Genomic DNA, 22244 nt, shown 5'->3' with positions numbered 1-22244 from the left:
TGACAAGGCTGTGGTGACAGTGATGATGTTGTGGTGACAATGGCCATGCTGTGGTGACAATGATGATGTGGTGACAATGATGATGTGGTGACAATGATGATGTCATGACGATGACGATGTGGTGACATGTGACAATGGCAATGCCATGGTGACAGTGACAATGTCGTGGTGACAATGATGATGCTGTGGTGACAATGACAAGGCTGTGGTGACAATGATGATGTGGTGACGATGTCGTGGTGACAATGACAACGCCATAGTGACGACAATGCCATGGTGACAACAACAATACCGTGGTGACAACAATGACGCCGTGGTGACAATGACAATGTCATAGTGACAGTGACAGTGCTGTAGTGACAATGACGATGCTGTGGTGACAATGACAATGCTGTGGTGACAATGCCGTGGTGACAATGACAACGCTGTGGTGACAATGCGTGGTAACAATGCTGTAGTGACAATGACAACACCGTGGTGACAACGCCGTGGTGACAATGACAGTGCCATAGTGACAATGACGATGCCATGGTGACAATGACAACGCTGTGGTGAGAATGCCATAGTGGCAATGACGATGCTGTGGTGACAGTGACAACACCGTGGTGACAACGCCGTGGTGACAATGACAATGCCGTGGTGACAACGCCGTGGTGACAATGCTGTAGTGACAATGACAACGCTGTGGTGACAACGCTGTGGTGACAATGACAGTGCCATAGTGACAATGACGATGCCGTGGTGACAATGACAACACTGTGGTGAGAATGCCATAGTGACAATGACGATGCTGTGGTGACAATGACAGTGCCATAGTGACAATGACGATGCTATGGTGACAGTGATGATGTTGTGACAATGACAACGCCGTGGTGACAGTGCTGTAGTAACAATGACAATGCCGTGGTGACAATGACAATGCTGTGGTGACAATGACAACGCCGTGGTGACAATGACAATGCTGTGGTGACAATGACAACACCGTGGTGACAATGACAACGCCATGGTGACAATATCGAGTCCTATGTCACCCCCTCCGTGTTCACTCCGGGCTAAGCCCCTGGGATGGGATTTTCCGGGATTTTTCCATCTCTGAGGATCTCCAGGTGTTGTCCCACTCAGGGGGTGACAGAGGTGGCCCCTCCCACACCGGACGTGGTGGCACCAACCCCACCCTGGTTCTGCCACACCCACCCAACCCTAAAACCATCCCAAACCTTCCAAATCCTTAAAAACCTTGGGAATGTCAAATCCCAGCAGGAAGCGACCCCAAATTCCGAGTCTTGTGCTGCCCTTTCAGAGGCCACCACGAGCCGGTGTCACCCGGTGTCACCCGTGGCTGCCGGGGCTCCGCAAGGTGCCGGGAGCTCCGGATCCAGGGCAGCTTTTCCCATGGGAAAAGCTTTTCCAACCAAACCGTCCCGGCCACGGCTGCTCCCCGTGCCTGGCAGTGACATTTCAGGCGGTGGCCTTGGGGACAAAATGTCCTGGAGCATCCCGGGGTCCATCCCAGCAGATCCAAACTGGGAATACTGGGAGCGGATCCGGGGGTGTCATTCCCTGCGGGGCCGGGTATCATCCGAGGTCCCCTCCCTCATCCCGAGCCGAGGGTTTTCGGGAATCCTCTGGAATCGGTGCCCGGAAATTTGGGAATTCCGGGCTTTTACGAGCCCTGCCAGGATCCCACCCTGGGAATCCTGGCTGGGAATCCTCCGGGCTCCCGGTGACATCGGAACGTCCCTTTCCACGTCCCCATCCGTGTCCATCCGATCTCCCGCTTTTCCCCCGGAGCAATTCCACCCATTTTAAGGATCATCCCTTCTCCATCCTCTCTTCCTGCAATCCCTGCAATTCTCCGGGCTCCGTGCCCTCCTCATCCAGCCCCCGTTTTCCCTATTTTCCTGTTTTCCCGCACATCCTGCCGGAATCCGGCCCTTCCAGCCATCCCACAGAGTCCCACATTCCCGGTTTTTTCCCCTTTTTGGGAATGTCACAGCCTTTCATCTCCCGAATTTTGGGATGTCGAACGCTCGAAACGCTTCCCGGGAAGTCGGCGGTGAACGGAATTTTTAATGACGGTGGCGGCTCTCCCGCAGTGTCCGAGTTCTCCTGGGTTTTTTATGGAATTGCTGTGAATTCAGGGAATAACGGGAGCAGGGTTAGGTAAGAGGGAGTGACCCAGTTTGGGATGCGTTTTCCAGGCTCTGGAATTGTCCAGAGAAGGGAAGCGTCAGCTGAATGTCCCTCAGGAGCTGCCGGGAGCCGGAGGTGGCCTGGAGTCCCACAGGGATGGGGACAGGGAGGTGACCTGGAATTCCAAATGGGGACATTGAGGTGTCCTGGAATTCTGCAGGGATGGGACCCTGGAATTCTGCAGGGATGGGGATGAGGAGGTGACCCAGAGTCCCCAAAGGGGACACTGAGGTGTCCTGGAATCTGGGAATGGGGACACTGAGGTGTCCTGGAATTCTGCAGGGATGGGGACAAGGAGGTGGCCTGGAATTCCAAATGGGGACATTGAGGGGTCCTGGAATTCTGCAGGGATGGGACCCTGGAATTCTGCAGGGATGGGGACAGGGAGGTGGCCTGGAATTCCAAATGGGGACATTGAGGTGTCCTGGAATTCTGAAGGGATGGGACCCTGGAATTCTGCAGGGATGGGGATGAGGAGGTGACCCAGAGTCCCCAAAGGGGACACTGAGGTGTCCTGGAATCTGGGAATGGGGACATTGAGGTGTCCTGGAATCTGGGAATGGGGACATTGAGGTGTCCTGGAATTCTGCAGGGATGGGGACAAGGAGGTGGCCTGGAATTCCAAATGGGGACACTGAGGGGTCCTGGAGACCCACAGGGATGGGACCCTGGAATTCTGCAGGGGTGGGGACAAGGAGGTGTCCTGGAATTCCAAATGGGGACAAGGAGGTGTCCTGGAATCTGGGAATGGGGACACTGAGGGGTCCTGGAGACCCACAGGGATGGGACCCTGGAATTCTGCAGGGATGGGGACAGGGAGGTGACCTGGAATTCCAAATGGGGACATTGAGGTGTCCTGGAATTCTGCAGGGATGGGGATGAGGAGGTGACCCAGAGTCCCCAGAGGGGACACCGAGGTGTCCTGGAATCTGGGAATGGGGACACCCAGGCGTCCTGGAATCTGGGAATGGGGACACCCAGGCGTCCTGGAATCTGGGAATGGGGACCCTGAGGTGTCCTGGAATCTGGGAATGGGAACCCTGAGGTGTCCCAGAATCTGGGAATGGGGACCCTGAGGTGTCCCAGAATCTGGGAATGGGGACACTGAGGTGTCCTGGAATCTGGGAATGGGGACACTGAGGTGTCCTGGAATCTGGGAATGGGGACACTGAGGTGTCCTGGAATCTGGGAATGGGGACACTGAGGTGTCCCAGAATCTGGGAACAGGGACACTGAGGTGTCCTGGAATCTGGGAATGGGGACACTGAGGTGTCCTGGAATCTGGGAATGGGGACACTGAGGCGTCCTGGAATCTGGGAATGGGGACACTGAGGTGTCCTGGAATCTGGGAACAGGGACCCTGAGGTGTCCTGGAATCTGGGAATGGGGACACTGAGGTGTCCTGGAATCTGGGAATGGGGACACTGAGGTGTCCTGGAATCTGGGAATGGGGACACTGAGGTGTCCCAGAATCTGGGAACAGGGACACTGAGGTGTCCTGGAATCTGGGAACGGGGACACTGAGGTGTCCCAGAGTCCCACAGGGACGGGAACACTGATGTTCCTGATCCCTCCCAGCCCTTCCAGCGGCTCCGGATCCGTGGGATTGGAGGATCAGCTGCCATTCGGGAATCATCCCGGAATCCCTCCCTCCCCGCATTCATCCTGAATACCCAGCAATTCCATGCGAGCTCAGGGAATTCCCCGCTCCCTGTGGGAATCCTCCGTGGGAAGGCCGGGAAGCGCCGATCCACGGCTTTTTCCGTAGCTCTAACTCCGGGCTCTGTCTCCTCCCAAGCCGGGCGTCCACGGAAGGACCTTTGAGCCGAGGGACTGGGAAAGAGCCCAAGGAATTCTGAGCTGGGAACGTCAGGTCCCGGTTCGGGCCGGTGGCGATCCCAGGGACACCAGGATGGTGACAATGCCAAGGGGACAATTCCCTTCATCCGCGGTGGCCCTCAGTGGCCGCGCCCAGGAGCGGCTTCCTCGTGTTTCACCCAAATCCCTGGAATTTTCGAGGTTGGAAAACCCCTCTGGTCCCACCGAGTCCGACTATTCCCAGCGGTCTCCCGTGTCCCCGTCCGCGCGGCTTTTCATCCCGCCGGGAATGGGGCGTCCCCTTCCCACTCTTCCTCAGCTTTTCGGGAAGGAATTTTCCCAGAATCCAGCTTCACCTCCGGGTGATTCCCTCTCATTCCCTGGGAGCAGAGCCCACCCTGCCCCGGCTGGAATTCCTGACCGGGATTCCTGGAGGAGCGGCGGCGGCGGGATCCTGGGAAAATCCGGGATCCTGGGAAAGGCCGCCGAGCCGCGGGATGTGCCGGGAGCCGCGCGCGAGGCCGAGCGCGTCGCGGGTGTGACATCCGTGTCCCCAATAAAGCTGACGGTGACCGTGACGTGTGTGTGTGTCATTCCCACGGCCATTCCCAGGATTTTGGGATCCGCCTTCCGCTCCCGGAGCCGCCTCCGGGCGACATTCCCACGAATTTCCCGCCACATTCCCTCTGTCCCGTGCCCGGGATTGGCCTCCCATCCACAATCCCGATTGGATCCATCTTCCCAACCTCTGGGAATCACCGGGAACGTTCCCGAACATCCCAAAAAAATCCTGCCCCGGCTGCTTTGTCTTTTCCAGCCCATTGGAACGGTCCGATCGCGGTTTAATTCCCAGGAATTTGGGATGTGGAGGGCCCAGGATTTGCCCGGGTCATTCCCAGGTATTCAATCCCTTTGTCTTTTCCTCTGGAATTTGGAAGGAGGCTCCAAGCCCAGAACTCCGGGAGTTTTGCCCATCCCAAGGGTTTTTTCCGGTTAAATCCCAGCCAGGGATTTCCAGCTTTTCCAAGAGTTTTCCTTGGCATTGATAAATCTCCAAGGCAGCTTCCGGGAGAGTTCCGGGGTTTGGGGGCTCCGGAGCTTTTCCAAGGGTTCCCAGGAACGTCCCGATGGTTTGGGGCTGCGGATCCGAGCTCAGGGAAGCTTTTCCAAGGATTCCCAGGAGCATCCCGATGGTTTGGGGCTGCGGATCCGAGCTCAGGGAAGCTTTTCCAAGGGTTCCCAGGGACTCCCAGGAACATCCCGATGGTTTGGGGCTCTGGATCCGAGCTCAGGGAAGCTTTTCCAAGGATTCCCAGGGACTCCCAGGAACATCCCGATGGTTTGGGGCTGCGGATCCGAGCTCAGGGAAGCTTTTCCAAGGATTCCCAGGAACATCCCGATGGTTTGGGGCTGCGGATCCGAGCTCAGGGAAGCTTTTCCAAGGGGTTCTGGCTCCTCAGAACTTCCAGGAACATTCCAAATGTCCCGGTTTGGGGCTCCAGGTCTGGACTCGGGGGAGTTTTTCCAAGGGGTTCCAGCTCCTGGGGACATCCTAAATATCCCGGTTTGGAGCTCTGGATCCGAGGGAAGTTTTTCCAAGGGTTTTTTTTGTGTCTTTGCTTGTTCCTTTGTTTCTCTTTAACCCCAAAAGGCTCCCGGGAAGCGGAAGTCGAGCTTCCAAAGGGAGCGATTCCGGTGCTGCTCTGCAATTCCATGAATTCCTTTGTATTCCCGCAGATCTGAGGGAGAAGGAGAAGAAACTTGAGCCCTTTTGGGGTTTGAGTTCCTTTTAGGGTAAAGCTGCCTCTTTTTCTCCGATCCTAAATGAATTCCGTGTCCCGGAAGTGGCGTCACATCCCAGCAAAAGCTTGGAAAAACACCCCCTGTTTCCTTGTAGGCTTGGGGGCTTTCCCGGGGAAATTCCCTCGGGAAGCAGGGATTTGGGATGAGAACCGAGGGAATTGGGAATTGGGAATTGGGGAGGGAAGGAAAAGGGGGATTGGAATCACAGAGCGAGGGAGGATGGGAATAGAGGGACGGGGATGAGGTGGCCACTTTGGGAGAGGAGGTGGCCAGGATTGGGAATGAGGTGCCAGGATCAGGATGGAGGTTCCAGGATCAGGATGGAGGTTCCAGGATCGGGATGGAAGTTCCAGGATTGGGATGGAGGTTCCAGGATTGGGATGGAGATTCCAGGACCAGGAATGAGGTTCCAGGATCAGGATGGAGGTTCCAGGATCGGGATGGAGGTTCCAGGATCAGGATGGAGGTGTCAGGACTGGGAATGAGGTTCCAGGATCAGGATGGAGGTTCCAGGATCGGGATGGAGGTTCCAGGATTGGGATGGAGGTGGCCAAGTTTAGGGAGGAGGTGACGAGGATTGGGAAGGAGTGACCAGACCAGGACTGGGCATGAGGTTCCAGGATCAGGATGGAAGTTCCAGGATTGGGATGGAGGTGTCAGGATCAGGAATGAGGTGACAGGATCGGGATGGAGGTTCCAGGATCAGGATGGAGGTTCCAGGATTGGGATGGAGGTTCCAGAATTGGGAATGAGGTTCCAGGATGGGGATGGAGGTTCCAGGATCGGGATGGAGGTTCCAGGACCAGGAATGAGGTTGCAGGATCAGGATGGAGGTTCCAGAATTGGGATGGAGGCTCCAGAATCAGGAATGAGGTTCCAGGATCAGGAATGAGGTTCCAGGATCGGGAATGAGGTTCCAGGATGGGGATGGAGGTGTCAGGATTGGGAATGAGGTTCCAGGACCAGGAATGAGGTTCTAGGATGGGGATGGAGGTTCCAGGATCAGGATGGAGGTTCCAGGATCGGGATGGAGGTTCAGGATGAGGATGGAGGTTCCAGGATTGGGATGGAGGTTCCAGGACCAGGAATGAGGTTCCAGGACCAGGAATGAGGTTCCAGGATTGGGATGGAGGCTCCAGAATCAGGAATGAGGTTCCAGGATCAGAAATGAGGTTCCAGGACGGGGATGGAGGCGGCCACGCTGCCAACGGCCACAACCCCGGCCTTCTCCACCCTGCCCCCCACAGGGCTCCATGGATTCCACTTCCCATGGGAAGAGGCTTCTCCAGAGGTCCCAGGCACAGTGGGATCTCCTCTGGCTTTCCATGGGATTTTCCCAGCTCCTCAAAGGACATCCCAGGGACTTTTCCCCCCAGCAGGGCCTTGGGAGAGCTCAGGGAGGTTGAGCCGTGGAAAACCGGGAATTCTGGGGAGGTCGATCCCAGCCCTGGATCCCAGACGATCCCGCGGGATGCGGGAAGGGTTTGATGCCTACAAGGAGACAGGGTCCCAGCACGTGTCCTGTCCCGGTGTCCCCGTGTCCGCGCGTCACCGCTCCGCTGGCTTCTCCCATCCCACCCCATCGCACTCATCCCAAGGAAACGGGACTCGGGATTCCCGGGGAATTTGGGAAGAGCAGCGAGGGCTGGCTGGAGCTCCGTGGGATGAGCTCCAGCTCCTGAAGGAGCCTCCAAGAGGGAAAAGCGTTCCTGGCTGGGGATGTTCCCGTCAAACAGGGATTTGTCACCTTTTCCTTGGAAATCGGCCAGGAAAGGGTTTTTCCTTGGAGAAATCCAGAGGGATCCGTTCCAGGTGGAGTTCAGGGAAGGAGGGAGCTCCGGGTGTTCCTCAGGACCCCTCACGGGAGGAGATTGGCTTGGGAAGGCCCAGGGGAAACGCTGGAGGAATCGGGAATTTTCCTACGGATTCCAGCCCTGAATTCCCTTTTCCTGCCAGGATCAGAGGAGGGAAAAAGGGAATTTTAGTTACGACATCCCTGACCCTGCCAGAGCTCCCTGCCAGAGCTTCCCGGACACCGGGAATGCTCTGGATTATCCCAGGGCAGAGCTCATGGATAAATCCCAAAACCGCCCCGGAAAAATCCCAGCCGGAAAAATCCCCTTGGGTCTCCATCCCTGCTCCAGCAGGGTTCCCTTGGGAAATCCTTCCCAAAAATTCCCAAATCCACCTCCCCAAATGTTCCCAGACTCCTCTCCCAACTTTTGGCATTCCTGAGGTGTCCCCGGCACAGCTCCGGCATCTCCGCTGCAGGAAGGGATAAAATTGGGAATAATCCCGGGGTTTTGGGGACGTTGGGAGCCGCCATTCCAAACCTGGGAGCTCCTGGTCCTTATCCAGGCGGGATGAGGCCCTTCCCTCCTTCCCGACAGCGCAGCCGGGAGGGATCCGGGGGAAATTCCGCAGGTAATTCCCTCTGGGAAGCACCGAATCCCCGGGAACATCCCGTGGCCTTTGGGGGTGGCCGCTGGCACCGTCACTGTCACCAGCCCCGGGGGGACATGGAAAAAAACTTGGGAATTTTGTGTCGGCTGCTCGGTGTTGTTTTGGCTGTGGGGCATTTTTCTCATGCATTTGTTGTTTCCTTCCTTTCCCAAATCCCTGCTCCTTTCCCAAATCCCTCTTTCCGATGTCCCTGCCTTTCCCAAATCCCCGCTTTTCCCAATTCCCTGCTCCTTTCCCAAATCCCTGCTCCTTTCCCAATTCCCTGCTCCTTTCCCAAATTCCTCTTTCCCAAATCCCTGCTCCTTTCCCAATTCCCTGCTCCTTTCCCAAATCCCTCTTTCCCAAATCCCCGCTTTTCCCAATTCCCTGCTCCTTTCCCAAATCCTTGTTCCTCCCCAAATCCTTCCCCTTCCTACATCCCTGCAGTTCCCATTTCCCTGCTCCTTTCCCAATTCCCTGCTCCTTTCCCAAATTCCTCTTTCCCAAATCCCTGCCTTTCCCAATTCCCTGCTCCTTCCCAAATTCCTCTTTCCCAAATTCCTGCTTCTTTCCCAAATCCTCGCCTTTCCCAAATCCTTGTTCCTCCCCAAATCTTTCCCGTTCCTACATCCCTGCAATTCCCATTTCCCTGCTCCTTTCCCAAATCCCTGCCTTTCCCAAATTCCTCTTTCCCAAATCCCCGCTCCTTTCCCAAATTCCTGCTCCTTTCCCATTTCCCTGCTCCTTTCCCATTTCCCTCCTCCTTTCCCAATTCCCTGCTCCTTCCCAAATTCCTCTCTGTCCCAATTCCCTGTTCCTTCCCAAATCCTTCCCCTTCCTACCTCCCTGCAATTCCCATTTCCCTGCTCCTTTCCCAAATTCCTCTTTCCCAAATCCCTGCTCCTTTCCCAGATCCTCGCCTTTCCAATTCCCTGCTCCTTCCCAAATTCCTCTTTCCCAAATCTCTGCTCCTTTCCCAAATCCCCGCCTTTCCCAAATCCCTGCTCCTTCCCAAATTCCCCTCCTTCCCAAAAACCTTTCCCAAATCCCTCCCTTCCCTCTTTTCCCAGCAGCTCTGTCGCTGTCCCACCCTCCAGGCTTTGGCTGAATCCATGCAATTCCAACCGCCCCATTCCCGGCCGGCCACGCCCTCCCCCATCCCACGGGAACCGTCCCAATTTTTCCCCCCCTCTCACCCCCCAATTCCCATCCCCTGGAATTTCAAACCCAACTGGGGCTCTCCACTCAGGGAACAACCGGGACAACCCCAGGCCGGATTCCCGCGGTTCTCCCGGCCGCGAATCCCTCGGGATCGACGTCCGGTGGCTTCTTTTTCCGTGTGGCGCTTCCCGGACCGGAGCTAACATTTCTCTCATTGCCTCTTTTCCTGCTTCCATGTGCATGTCCCGCTGCTCTGTCCTAGATCCGCCTCTGGCCTCCGGAGGGTGGGCGAGTTGTGTAAGTGAGCACGTTCCCATTCCATAGCTCCATCCCACCGGGAATGTTCCCATTCCTCGCCCCTCCCGGCTCCGGGATGTCCCTCGGGAGCATGGCCCTGTCCTCCTCCTCCTCCCCGTGCTGTGGTGGCTCTTCCCGCTGGTGTTCCTGCTGAGGAAATTCCCCTCGGGAATCCCGGGGGGTTGGGGAGTGAGACCTCGGAGAGGTCTGGGAAGGGTGGGAGAGACACCGGGAAGTGGGAAAGGATCCCAGGAAAGGTGGGGAAGGATCCCAGGGAAGATCCCAGGAAAGGTGGGAGAGACAGCAGGAAGTGGGAGAGGATCTCAGGAAAGGTGGGAAAGGATCCCAGGAAAGGTGGGAAAGGATCCCAGGAAAGGTGGGAAAGGATCCCAGGAAAGGTGGGAAAGGATCCCAGGAAAGGTGGGAAAGGATCCCAGGAAAGATCCCAGGAAGGGTGGGAGAGGATCCCAGGAAAGGTGGGAAAGGATCCCAGGGAGTGGGAGAAGATCCTGGGAAAGGTGGGACAGATCCCAGGAAAGATCCCAGGAAGGGTGGGAGAGACACCGGGAAGTGGAAAAGGATCCCAGGAAAGATCCCAGGAAGGGTGGGAGACACCCAAGGAAGAGTGGGAGAGACACCAGGAAGTGGGAGAGGATCCCAGGAAAGGTGGGAGAGATTCCGAGGAAGGTGGAAAAGACCCCAGGAAGGATGGGAGCCACCCAAGGAAGTGGGAAAGGATCCCAGGAAGTGGAAAATGATCCCAAGAAAGGTGGGAAAGGTTCCCAGGAAAGATCCCAGGAAGGATTGGAGACACCCAAGGAAAGGTGGGAGAGACACCAGGAAGTGGAAAAGGATCCCAGGAAGTGGGAAAGGATCCCAGGAAAGATCCCAGGAAGGGTGGGAGAGACACCAGGAAGTGGAAAAGGATCCCAGGAAAGGTGGAAAAGGATCCCAGGAAAGGTGGGAAAGGATCCCAGGAAAGATCCCAGGAAAGTGGGAAGGGATCCCAGGAAGTGGGAAAAGATCCCACAAAGGGTGGGAGAGACACCAGGAAGTGGGAAAGGATCCCAGGAAGTGGGAAAGGATCCCAGGAAAGATCCCAGGAAGTGGGAAAGGATCCCAGGAAAGGTGGGAGACACCCAAGGAAGAGTGGGAGAGACAGCAGGAAGTGGAAAAGGATCCCAAGAAGTGGGAAAGGGTCTCAGGAAGTGGGAAAGGGTCTCAGGAAAGATCCCAGGAAGGGTGGGAGAGACACCGGGAAGTGGGAAAGGATCCCAGGAAGTGGGAAAGGATCCCAGGAAAGATCCCAGGAAGGGTGGGAGAGGATCCCAAGAAAGGTGGGAAAGGATCCCAGGGAGTGGGAGAAGATCCTGGGAAAGGTGGGACAGATCCCAGGAAACATCCCAGGAAGGGTGGGAGAGACACCGGGAAGTGGAAAAGGATCCCAGGAAGTGGAAAATGATCCCAAGAAAGGTGGGAAAGGTTCCCAGGAAAGATCCCAGGAAGGATTGGAGACACCCAAGGAAAGGTGGGAGAGACACCAGGAAGTGGAAAAGGATCCCAGGAAGTGGGAAAGGATCCCAGGAAAGGTGGGAAGGACCCCGGGAATGGTGGAAGAGACTCCAGGAAAGATCAGAGGAGACCCTGGGAAGGACATTGGGATTGGGGGGCGGAGCATCCCCGTTCCCATCCCCGTAAACCACGGATGCGGCCATGGATGCTCCAGGATCCATCCGCGATTCCCCAGGGTTGGGGAGGGGTCCCAGCTCCCCCTCCGGAGCAAAAATTCCACGAGCCAGAGGTGGGAGCTGCCGGGATCCTGCTGCATCCCGATCCCCCAGGAAAATCGGGATCCGGGAATTCCCCCCCTCTTCTCCCAGCAGCGATTCCAGGATATCCCAGCGGCTTCCAGAGCTTCTGGAATCCCTTCCCGAGCCGGAAGGATCCCTGGAAAAGCTGTTCCCGCTCCAGCTCCCTTGGAGTGGAAGGAGCAATCCGTGGGATTGGGTGGGGGAAATCCATGGGAATCCCTGGGAATCCCTGGGAATCCATGGGATTGGGTGGGTGGGGAGGGAATCCATGGGATTGGGAGGGGGCCGGAGAATTCCCCCTGGGAATTTCCCAGCGTGCATGGCCGGCTCTGTGCTCCTGGTTGTGCTTCCTCCGTGTTGTCCCCGTGTCCCGTCCTCGTGTCCCGTTGTTCCGTGTGCGGAGCTCCGGCTCCATCCGTGTCCCAGCTCCCGGAGCCCTTCCCGGGGGTGATTTTGGTTTTTGTTTTCCTTGTCCTTTTCTGCCAAGCGCTGAATTCCCGAGGCCGCGGCCCCATCCCGGGAGAGCGGAGCCGGATCCCGACGCTCCGGGAATGCCGGGGGCTGCGTTCCCAGGGATTTGCTCTGCTCCCGGGTGGGATGCTCGGAAGCCTCCGGCCTGCTCCGGAACTTTCCGGGAACACCCGGAGCGGGGTCGTTCCGGAGGCCGTGAGGGGCTGATCCCATCGGATCCAGCCGTGGATTTGTTCCCTCGGTGCCGGCACCGGTGTCATGGAAATTTGGGATATTTGGGGGACACCGGGGGGTGTCTGTCCCCTCTGTTGGCACCAGGGCTCTTGGATCATCCGATGGATCGTTCTGGGAGTTATCCCGGGCTCATCCCGAGGTTCTGCCCGGGGTTTATCCCAAGGCTCATCCCGAGGTTCATCCCAAGGTTCATCCCAAGGCTCCTCCCAAGGTTCCTCCCAGGGTTCATCCCAGGGTTCATCCCAGGGCTCATCCTGAGCTTCATCCCAAGGTTTGTCCTGAGGTTCCTCCCAAGGTTCTTCCCAGGGCTCATCCCGAGGTTCATTCTGAGGTTCATCCCGAGGTTCCTCCTGAGGTTCCTCCCAGGGCTCATCCCAAGGTTTATTCTGAGGTTCAACCCAAGGTTCCTCCCAGGGCTCAGCCCGAGGTTCCTCCTGAGGTTCCTCCCAAGGTTCCTCCCAAGGTTTATCCTGAGATTCCTCCAAAGGTTCTTCCCAGGGCTCATCCCGAGGTTCATCCGAGATTCATCCTGAGGTTCATCCCCAGGTTCCTCCCAGGGATCCTCCCAGGGCTCATCCCGAGCTTCATCCCGAGGTTCATCCCGAGGTTCCTCCCAGGGCTCATCCCGAGGTTTATTCTGAGGTTCATCCCGAGGTTCTTCCCAGAGCTCATCCCAAGGTTCCTCCTGAGGTTCCTCCCAGAGCTCATCCCAAGGTTCCTCCCAGGGATCCTCCCAGGGCTCATCCTGAGCTTCATCCCGAGGTTCATTCTGAGGTTCCTCCTGAGGTTCTTCCCAAGGTTCATCCCAGGGCTCATCCCGAGCTTCATCCCAAGGCTCCTATCACAGCTGCCGGGTTCAGGACAGCAGGAATTCTGTCTCCTGCTCCCACACCTGATCCCGGATCCTTTGCCATGGCCATGTCCCAACCCCCAGAGTGACCGGGAGCAGGAAAACTTCGGACAGTGTTTGATCCTGGCCCAGTATCCCTGCCCAGCTCCCAGTATCCCTGCCCAGTTCCCAGTATCCATGTCCAGTTCCCAGTATCCCTGCCCAGTTCCCAGTATCCCTGCCCAGTTCCCAGTATCTGTATCCAGCTCCCAGTATCCATGTCCAGTTCCCAGTATCCCTGCCCAGTTCCCAGTATCCGTGTCCAGCCCCCAGTATCCCTGTGTCCAGTTCCCAGTATCCATGTCCAGTTCCCAGTATCTGTATCCAGCCCCCAGTATCCCTGCCCAGTTCCCAGTATCCCTGCCCAGTTCCCAGTATCCCTGTCCAGCCCCCAGTATCCCTGTGTCCAGTTCCCAGTATCCCTGCCCAGTTCCCAGTATCCCTGCCCAGTTCCCAGTATCCCTGTCCAGTTCCCAGTATCTGTATCCAGCCCCCAGTATCCCTGTCCAGTTCCCAGTATCCCTGCCCAGTTCCCAGTATCCCTGCCCAGTTCCCAGTATCACTGTCCAGCTCCCAGGATCCCTGTCCAGCTCCCAGGATCCCTGCCCAGTTCCCACTATCCATGTCCAGCTCCCAGTATCCCTGTGTCCAGTTCCCAGTATCCCTGCCCAGTTCCCAGTATCACTGTCCAGTTCCCAGTATCCCTGCCCAGTTCCCAGTATTCCTGCCCAGTTCCCAGTATCCCTGCCCAGCTCCCAGTATCCCTGTCCAGTTCCCAGTATCCCTGTCCAGTTCCCAGTATCCCTGCCCAGTTCCCAGTATCCCTGTCCAGTTCCCAGTATCCCTGCCCAGTTCCCAGTATCCCTGTCCAGTTCCCAGTATCCCTGCCCAGTTCCCAGTATCCCTGTCCAGTTCCCAGTATCCCTGTCCATTTCCCAGTATCCCTGCCCAGCTCCCAGTATCCATGTCCAGCTCCCAGTATCCATGTCCAGTTCCCAGTATCCCTGTCCAATTCCCAGGAAAACCAGGGGCAGGGTTAGGGTGAGGATCAGGATCAAGATCAGGGTCAAGATTGGGGTCAGGATCAGAGTTAGGATTAGGATCGGGATCCAGATCAGGGTCAGGATCAGGATCAGGATCAGGGTCAAGATTGGGGTCAGGATCAGAGGTAGGATTGGGATCGGGATCCGGATCAGGGTCAGGATCAGGATCAGGGCTGGGATTGGGGTCAGGATCAGAGTTAGGATTGGGATCAGAGCCTGGATCAAGGTTAGGATTGGGATCAGGATCCAGATCAGGGTCAGGATCAGGATCCAGATCAGGGTCAGGATCAGGATCAGGGCTGGGATTGGGGTCAGGATCAGAGTTAGGATTGGGATCGGGATCCAGATCAGGGTCAGGATCAGGATCAGGGCTGGGATTGGGGTCAGGATCAGAGTTAGGATTGGGATCAGAGCCTGGATCAAGGTTAGGATTGGGATCAGGATCCAGATCAGGGTTAGGATGAGGATGAGGATCAGGATCAGGGTTGGGATTGAGGTCAGGATCAGAGTTAAGGTTGGGATCGGGATCCAGATCAGGGTCAGGATCAGGATCACCTCTGAATTAGGATCAGGATTGGGGTCAGGTTTAGGATCAGGGTCAGGATCGAGATCAGGGTTGGGATGAGGATCGGGGTCAGGATCAGGATCAGGGTTAGGGTTATGTTTGGGATCAGGATTAGGATCAGGATTAGGGTTAGGGTTGGGATCAGGGTCAGGATCAGGGTTGGGATCAGGATTAGGATCGGGATTAGGATCACGGTTGGGATCAGGATTAGGATCAGGGTTAAGGTTACATTTGGGGTCAGCACTGGTGAAAGATCCACAGAAAGGACGGAAGATCCATTGGCTCCATTGGAAGGAAGATTCCGAGGAAGCTCCTTGGGAAGGTTGGGAAAAGCACCGTTGGAAAGTTGGGAAAAAAGTGGAAAAGATCCGTGGAAGGTCAGGGGAAGATCCATGAGAAGTTCAGGAAAATGTCCATGGGAAGATCGGGAAGATCCATGGGAAGGTTGGATGAACAATCCATGGGAAGATTGGGAAGATCCATGGGAAGATCAGGAAGATCCATGGGAAGATCGGGAAGATCCGTGGGAAGGTTGGATGAAAAATCCATGGGAAGATCAGGAAGATCCATAGGAAGATTGGGAAGATCCATGGGAAGATCAGGAAGATCCATGGGAAGTTTGGGAGAAGACTGGAGGAAGATCCATGGGAAGTTTGGATGAAAAATCCATGGGAAGGTCGAGAAGATCCATGGGAAGATCAGGAAGATCCGTGGGAAGGTTGGATGAAAAATCCATGGGAAGATCAGGAAGATCCATAGGAAGATTGGGAAGATCCATGGGAAGATCGGGAAGATCCATGGGAAGTTTGGGAGAAGACTGGAGGAAGATCCATGGGAAGTTTGGATGAAAAATCCATGGGAAGGTCGAGAAGATCCATGGGAAGATCAGGAAGATCCATGGGAAGATCGGGAAAAGATTGGAGGAAGATCCATGGGAAGTTTGGGAGAAGATTGGAAGAAGATCCATGGGAAGTTTGGATGAAAAATCTGTGGGAGGATTGGGAAGATCCATGGGAAGATCAGGAAGATCCATGGGAAGATCAGGAAGATCCGTGGGAAGGTTGGATGAAAGATCCATGGGAAGATCAAGAAGATCCATGGGAAGATCGGGAAGATCCATGGGAAGATCGGGAAAAGATTGGAAGAAGATCCATGGGAAGGTTGGGAGAAGATCGGAAGAAGATCCATGGGAAGTTTGGGAGAAGGTCCAAGGTGGAGGAGAAAGGGCTCCTTTGGAAGCTGCGATGGGAATTGCGGGAGACAATTCCAAGGATTTCTAGGCCACCATGGAACAGCAGCACGGGAGCGTTGGCATGGAACAGGGAATGATCCAAATGATCCCAGGAATGATCAAAAAAATACCAGGAGCAATCACAGGGATCCCAGAAATGATCCCAGAGATCCCAGGAACGATCCAAACAATACCAGGAACGATCCCAGAGATCCCAGGAATGATCCCAATAATCCAGGAGCGATCCCAGCAATCCCAGGAGCGATCCCAGTGATCCCAAGAATGATCCAAACAATACCAGGAACTATCCCAGTGATCCCAGGAATGATCCCAATAATCCAGGAATGATCCCAGTGATCCCAGTGATCCCAGGAATGATCCAAATGATCCCAGGAACAATCCCAGTGATCCCAAGAGCAATCCCAGTGATTCCAGTAACAATCCCAGTGATCCCAGGAATGCTCCAAATAATCCAGGAATGATCCCAGTGATCCCAGGAGTGATTTCAGCAATCCCAGGAGCGATCCAAATAATCCAGGAATGATCCCGATAATTCAGGAGCGATCCCAGCAATCCCAGGAGTGATCCCAGGAGTGATCCAAATAATCCAGGAATGATCCCAGCAATCCCAGGAGTGATTCCAGCAATCCCAGGAGTGATCCAAATAATCCAGTAGTGATCCCAATAATCCAGGAGCGATCCAAATAATGCAGGAGTGATCCCAGTGATCCCAGGAGCGATCCCAGCGATCCCAGGAGGAATCCAAATAATCCAGGAGCAATCCCAGTGATCCCAGGAGTGATCCCAATAATCCAGGAGCGATCCCAGTGATCCCAGGAGCGATTCCAATAATCCAGGAGCGATCCCAGTGATCCCAGGAGCGATCCCAATAATCCAGGAGCGATCCCAGTGATCCCAGGAGCGATCCCAGTGATCCCAGGAGTGATCCCAGTGATCCCAGGAGTGATTCCAGCAATCCCAGGAGTGATCCCAATAATGCAGGAGTGATCCCAGCGATCCCAGTGATCCCAGGAGTGACCCCAGTGATCCCAGGAGCGATCCCAATAATCCAGAAGTGATCCAAATGATCCCAGTGATCCCAGGAGTGATCCCAGCGATTCCAGGAGCAATCCAAATAATCCAGGAGCGATCCCAGTGATCCCAGGAGTGATCCCAGTGATCCCAGGAGTGATTCCAATGATCCCAGGAGCGATCCCAATAATCCAGGAGTGATCCCAACGATCCCAGGAGCAATCCCAGGAGCGATTCCAGCAATCCCAGGAGTGATCCAAATAATCCAGGAACGATCCCAGTGATCCCAGGAGCGATCCCAATAATCCAGGAATGATCCAGGAGCGATCCCATCGATCCCAGGAGCGATCCGGGCTCGGGAGCTGCCCCAGGTGGGATCGATCGATGGGGTCAGAACCCCCTGGAAGAGCTGCCCCATCCCAGCTCCCGGAGAATCCCGGAGCAGCGGGAACGGCGCCCCTTGGAATGGTCCGGAAAATCCCCCGGGAGTGGGAACGGGATTGGGGATCACCTCGAGGAAAATCCCGTGATCCCAAGGCGTTCCTAAAGCCTGGAAAAGCTCCCTGAGAGCCCAAAAATTGGGATCCTCCCGAAGGAATTGTCCGGGATCCGGAGATTCCTGGATGGAGAGGAAGGAGCCGGGATGGGATCGGATTTTCCAAACGGGAATCCGGCCACCTCGGCGCGTCTGTAGGCTTGGGAGAAACACCCGGATCCTTTGGATTTTCCGTGGTTGGTCCTTCCCAGCTCCTCCCAGCAGGGTTTTCCGGCAGATCCGGAATTTCCCGGATTCCCAGATCCAGGTGGGACGCAGCCACGCCCCCGCAATTCCCATCCCGTGTCCCGTTCCGCAGGGAAATCCGGCTTTTCCCTGCCCGCTTCCCGAGGGTGGTTCCTTCTCTCTGTGCCAGGGGAGGAGAAAAACGGGAATTGTCGGGAATGTGGCTCAAAAAAATGGGAATTATCCAGAATATGGCTCAAAAAAAAATAGGAATTATTGGGAATGTGGCTCAAAAAAAATGGGAATTTTCAGGAACATGGCTAAAAAACTGGAATTATCAGGAATGTGGCTCAAAAAAATGGGAATTATTTGGAATGTGGCTAAAAACCAGGAATTATCAGGAATGTGGCTCCAAAAAATGGGAATTATGAGGAACATGGCTAAAAAATGGGAATTATCAGGAACATGGCTCAAAAACGAGAATTATTGGGAATGTGGCTCAAAAAAATGGGAATTATCAGGAATGTACCTAAAAAAATGGGAATTATCCAGAATGTGGCTCAAAAACAGGAATTATTGGGAATGTGGCTCAAAAAAAATGGGAATTATCAGGAATGTGGATCAAAAAAAATGGGAATTATTGGGAATGTGGCTCAAAAAAAATAGGAATTATCAGGAATGTGGCTCAAAAACAGGAATTTTTGGGAATGTGGCTCCAAAAAAATGGGAATTATCCACAATGTGGCTCAAAAATGGGAATTATCAGGAATGTGGCTCCAAAAAAATGGGAATTATCAGGAACATGGCTAAAAAACTGGAATTGTCGGGAACGTGGCTCAAAAAAAAAATGGGAATTATTGGGAACGTGGCTCAAAACCAGGAATTTTCAGGAATGTGGCTCCAAAAAAATGGGAATTTTCGGGAAAATGCCCCAAGAACGGAAATTTTTGGGAATGTGGCTCAAGAACAGGAATTTTTGGGAATGTGGCTCATCCTGCGGATCTTCGGGCACATCCAGCTCATCCCTTCGGGAATTATGGATTTATGGGATCCTGGGAGATCATCGACATTCCCAAACCTGGGGAATTGGAGGCGGCGGTGGATCCCAGCAGCATTCCGGAGTGTCCCGGTTTTCCAGGAGGGAGCTGAGATGGGGGTGGGGGCAGAGCCGGGGAGTGGCAGGGAAACTGAGGCACGGGGATGCCGGGATTTTATGGGATGGTTCTGAGGATGAGCGGGATGGGATGGGATGGGATGGGATGGGATGGGATGGGATGGGATGGGATGGGACCTCAAAACCCATCCAGGGACAATTCCCACCATTCCAGGTGCTCCAAGCTTTTCCTCGGACATTCCCGGGATTCAGGGGCAGCCACAGCTGCTCTGGCAATTCCAGCCCAGCCAGCAATTCCCAATTCCCAACATCCCACCCCCATCTCCCCTTTCCCAGGGAATTCCCTCCATTCCCAGCTCTCCCAGCCTGGCATTGGATCCAAAGGAATTTTGGGATCCAGGGGTTTCCCTGGCAATCTCAGCACTGCAGGAAGGGTCTCCCTTCCCTTTCCCAGCCCCAACTTCCAGAAAAATCCCTCGGGATGGATTCAGAGCCTCCCAAATCCCAGAATGGTTTGGGATGGGATCCAGGGACCTTCGATCCCATCCCATTCCAATCCCACCATCCCAGGATTTCTCCAGCCTTTCCTCGGCCATTCCCGGGATCCAGGGGCAGCCCCAGCTGCTCTGGGAATTCCAGCCCAGCCAGCAATTCCCAATTCCCAAAATCCCACCCCCATCTCCCCTTTCCCAGGGAATTCCCTCCATTCCCAGCTCTCCCAGCCTGGCATTGGATCCAAAGGAATTTTGGGATCCAGGGACTTCCCTGGGAATCTCTGAATTCCAGGAGTTCCTCCCCAAAATCCCACCCCAATCTCCCCTTTTCCAATCTGGAGCCATTCCCTGTGTCCTGTCCCTCCAGGCCTTTCCCAAATCCCGGCTCTCCTGGAGCCCCTGGAATGTTCTGGAAGCTCTCCCTGGATCCTTCCCTTCTCCAGAAGAACATTCCCGGTTTTCCCAGCCTCTCCAGAGCGGAGGGCTCTGATTTCCTGGGATTCCTGCCGGTCTCAGATCCCTTTCCTTTCCCGTTCCGTGGGGACGATGGCCGGGATGGGGACAACTCCGAGGGGACAGCGCCGGGGTCGGGAGCTTTGTCCCCATCCCAGATTCCCACAGTGGGAATTCCAGGGGAAGATTCCCAGGGGATCCCACATGTCCCAGCTCCCAGGGGACACCGGTCCGGCCATCCCTGGTCACTCAGGCCGCAGTGACCGCCACCGGCGTGTCCAGAGGGTCCTTCCATGCCGGGAAAACACCGGAATGTTCCCGCTTATCCCAACTTTTCTCCGCTGGGTCTCTCCCGTTCCGTGCGGGATCAGCGCGGGTTGGGGCAGGACGGGGGGGCGCAGAATCCTCGTCCCCAAGGCCGGGGACATTTGTGGGGCTCAGAGCCGGCCGGGAATTCCCACCCTGGAGGCTCGGCTGGAATCTTTGGGATATCCCCGGCGGGGATCTCCCACCCGAGCCGCCTCCCCCCACCCCGTGCCAAACCCAATCCCGCTGGATCGGTGTCCCCATTCCCAGACCTGGCCTCACCCCTTCCCTCTCCTCTCTCTCTCTCTCTCTCTCTGTGTGTGTGTGTGTGTCCGTCCGTCCATCCGTGTTGTTTCTTCCCCCCTTCTCCCGCTCTCTCCGCAGACTTTTCAGTAGTTTAGGAGAGCTCAGCACCATTTCCCAGCGCAGCTCCGGCACCACCTTCACCGTGCGGCCCGGCAGCCGCTACCCCGTCACCCGCCGCACCCCCAGCCCCGTCAAACCCGCCGCCCTGGAGCGCCCGGAGCCCCTCAGCACCGTCCGCCCCTACGGCCTGACGCCCCCCACCATCCTCAAATCCTCCAGCCTCTCCATCCCCCACGAGCCCAAGGAGGTTCGCTTCGTGGTCCGGAGCGTCAGCGCCCGCAGCCGCTCCCCGTCGCCTTCGCCGTCGCCGGGGCCGCCGCTGCACACGCTGCACCCGCCGCGACCCTTCATGCAGAAGCCGCTGCAGCTGTGGAACAAGTACGACGTGGGGGACTGGCTGGAGAGCATCAACCTGGTGGAGCACCGGGACAAGTTCGAGGATCACGAGATCGAGGGGACCCACCTGCCCGCCCTGACCAAGGAGGACTTCGTGGAGTTGGGGGTGACCCGCGTTGGGCACCGCATGAACATCGAGCGGGCGCTCAAGCAGCTGGTGGACAGCTGACCGCGTCCGGAGCCGCCGTGGGAAGGGCGGGGCGTTATTCCCAAGCCAAGAAAACCCACTCGGATTCTCCTTCTCCTTCTCCGAGCGCTGCACTGAAGGGTGTGGAGCCCACCCCACCCTGACCCCCCCCCAGCCCGGGCTCCCCACCCGCTCCCGGCCCCCCCGCGCCGCCTCCGGCCCGGGGATGTTGCATGAAATTCCTCCTCCTTGCCCTTCTCCCAGAGAGTCTGGCCTGTAAATCGCTCCCTGTGCCCTGCCCCGGGGGGTTGGGGACATGCAGGGACGCTGTGGTGGCACCTCGAGCTGCCCCAGCCGAGAGCCCCGCAGGTGGCACCTGCCCAGGTGGCACCTCCAGGGTGGCGCTGCCGGGCTCGGAGGTGGCCCGAGGTGCTGAGGAGTTCGGGGTGGTCCCGCAGGGAGGTGGATCCAGGTCCTGAACCCCCCCTCAGGTGGCCCTGGCAGGGTCAGAGGTGGCCCCAGGTCCCTCTTAGGGTCAGAGGTGGCCCCAGGTCCCTCTTAGGGTCAGAGGTGGTCCCAGGTCCTCCCCAGGTGGCCCTAGCAGGGTCAGAGGTGGCCCCAGGTCCTCCCCAGGTGGCCCTGGCAGGGTCAGAGGTGGCCCCAGGTCCTGAACCCCCCCTCAGGTGGCCCTGGCAGGGTCAGAGGTGGCCCCAGGTCCCTCTCAGGTGACCCTGGCAGGGTCACAGGTGGCCCCAGGTCCCTCTTAGGGTCAGAGGTGGCCCCAGGTCCCTCTCAGGCGACCCTGGCAGGGTCACAGGTGGCCCCAGGTCCCTCTTAGGGTCAGAGGTGGCCCCAGGTCTTGAACCCCTCTCAGGTGTCCCTGCCAGGGAGGTGGCTCCAGGTCCTGACAGCACCAGGTGGCTCTGGCAGGGTCAGAGGTGGCCCCAGCTGCCTCTCAGGTGGCCCTGGCAGGGTCAGAGGTGGCCCCAGGTCCCTCTCAGGTGGCCCTGGCAGGGTCAGAGGTGGCCCCAGGTCCCTCTCAGGTGGCCCTGGCAGGCTTGGGGGTGGCCCCAGGTCCTGAACCCCTTCAGGTGTCAGGGTCAGAGGTGTCCCCAGGTGCCTTTCAGGTGTCCCTGGCAGGGTCACAGGTGTCCCCAGGTGTCCCCCAGCTGTCCCTGGCAGGGTCACAGGTGTCCCCAGGTGTCCCTGGCAGGGTCAGAGGTGGCCCCAGGTGTCCCTGGCAGGGTCCCAGGTGTCCCCCAGGTGTCCCTGGCAGG

The 22244-nt window shown here is 56.6% G+C and overlaps 2 protein-coding genes across 26 annotated transcripts in view; both read left to right on the top strand.

Moving 5' to 3' along the window:
• The window catches only part of SHANK3 (SH3 and multiple ankyrin repeat domains 3), a 145182-nt gene that overhangs the window by 122004 nt on the left and 934 nt on the right, over window positions 1–22244 (top strand). For 3 of the 20 annotated variants that reach the window (XM_058828152.1, XM_058828133.1, XM_058828154.1), the window contains 3 exons: window positions 20463–21518; window positions 21590–21823; window positions 21958–22221. In XM_058828152.1, coding sequence (XP_058684135.1) covers window positions 20463–21009 — 547 coding nt within the window. In that variant the 3' untranslated portion in view covers window positions 21010–21518; window positions 21590–21823; window positions 21958–22221. Of the gene's footprint in view, window positions 1–3991; window positions 4620–20462; window positions 21519–21547; window positions 21824–21884; window positions 22222–22244 lie in introns of those variants that run through there. The other 17 variants (XM_058828145.1, XM_058828142.1, XM_058828141.1 and 14 more) reach the window with 17 other exon arrangements.
• Window positions 1244–3063, top strand: LOC131573857 (uncharacterized). Of its 6 annotated transcripts, none has more exons than XM_058828184.1 (2): window positions 1244–2334; window positions 3045–3063. In XM_058828184.1, exon 1 carries the CDS (start codon window positions 1244–1246, stop codon window positions 2165–2167), a length of 924 nt encoding a protein of 307 aa, XP_058684167.1. In that variant the 3' UTR covers window positions 2168–2334; window positions 3045–3063. The 6 variants fall into 6 exon arrangements, with proteins under 6 accessions (XP_058684167.1, XP_058684162.1, XP_058684166.1 ...); XM_058828179.1 differs by lacking the exon at window positions 3045–3063 and adding an exon at window positions 2923–3024 and having other exon boundaries at window positions 1244–2766; XM_058828183.1 differs by lacking the exon at window positions 3045–3063 and adding an exon at window positions 2892–2907.

This window comes from Poecile atricapillus, chromosome Z, assembly GCF_030490865.1.
Source record: "Poecile atricapillus isolate bPoeAtr1 chromosome Z, bPoeAtr1.hap1, whole genome shotgun sequence".
In the NCBI taxonomy this organism is placed as follows: domain Eukaryota; kingdom Metazoa; phylum Chordata; class Aves; order Passeriformes; family Paridae; genus Poecile; species Poecile atricapillus.
The sequence above is the reverse complement of the archived record's forward strand: the minus strand, read 5'-3'. Positions and strand labels throughout refer to the sequence as shown.

What these genes read in the sequence shown, in the direction of transcription:
- LOC131573857 (XM_058828184.1), top strand. Translation starts at nt 1,244, where the DNA reads ATGTCAAATCCCAGCAGGAAGCGACCCCAAATTCCGAGTCTTGTGCTG.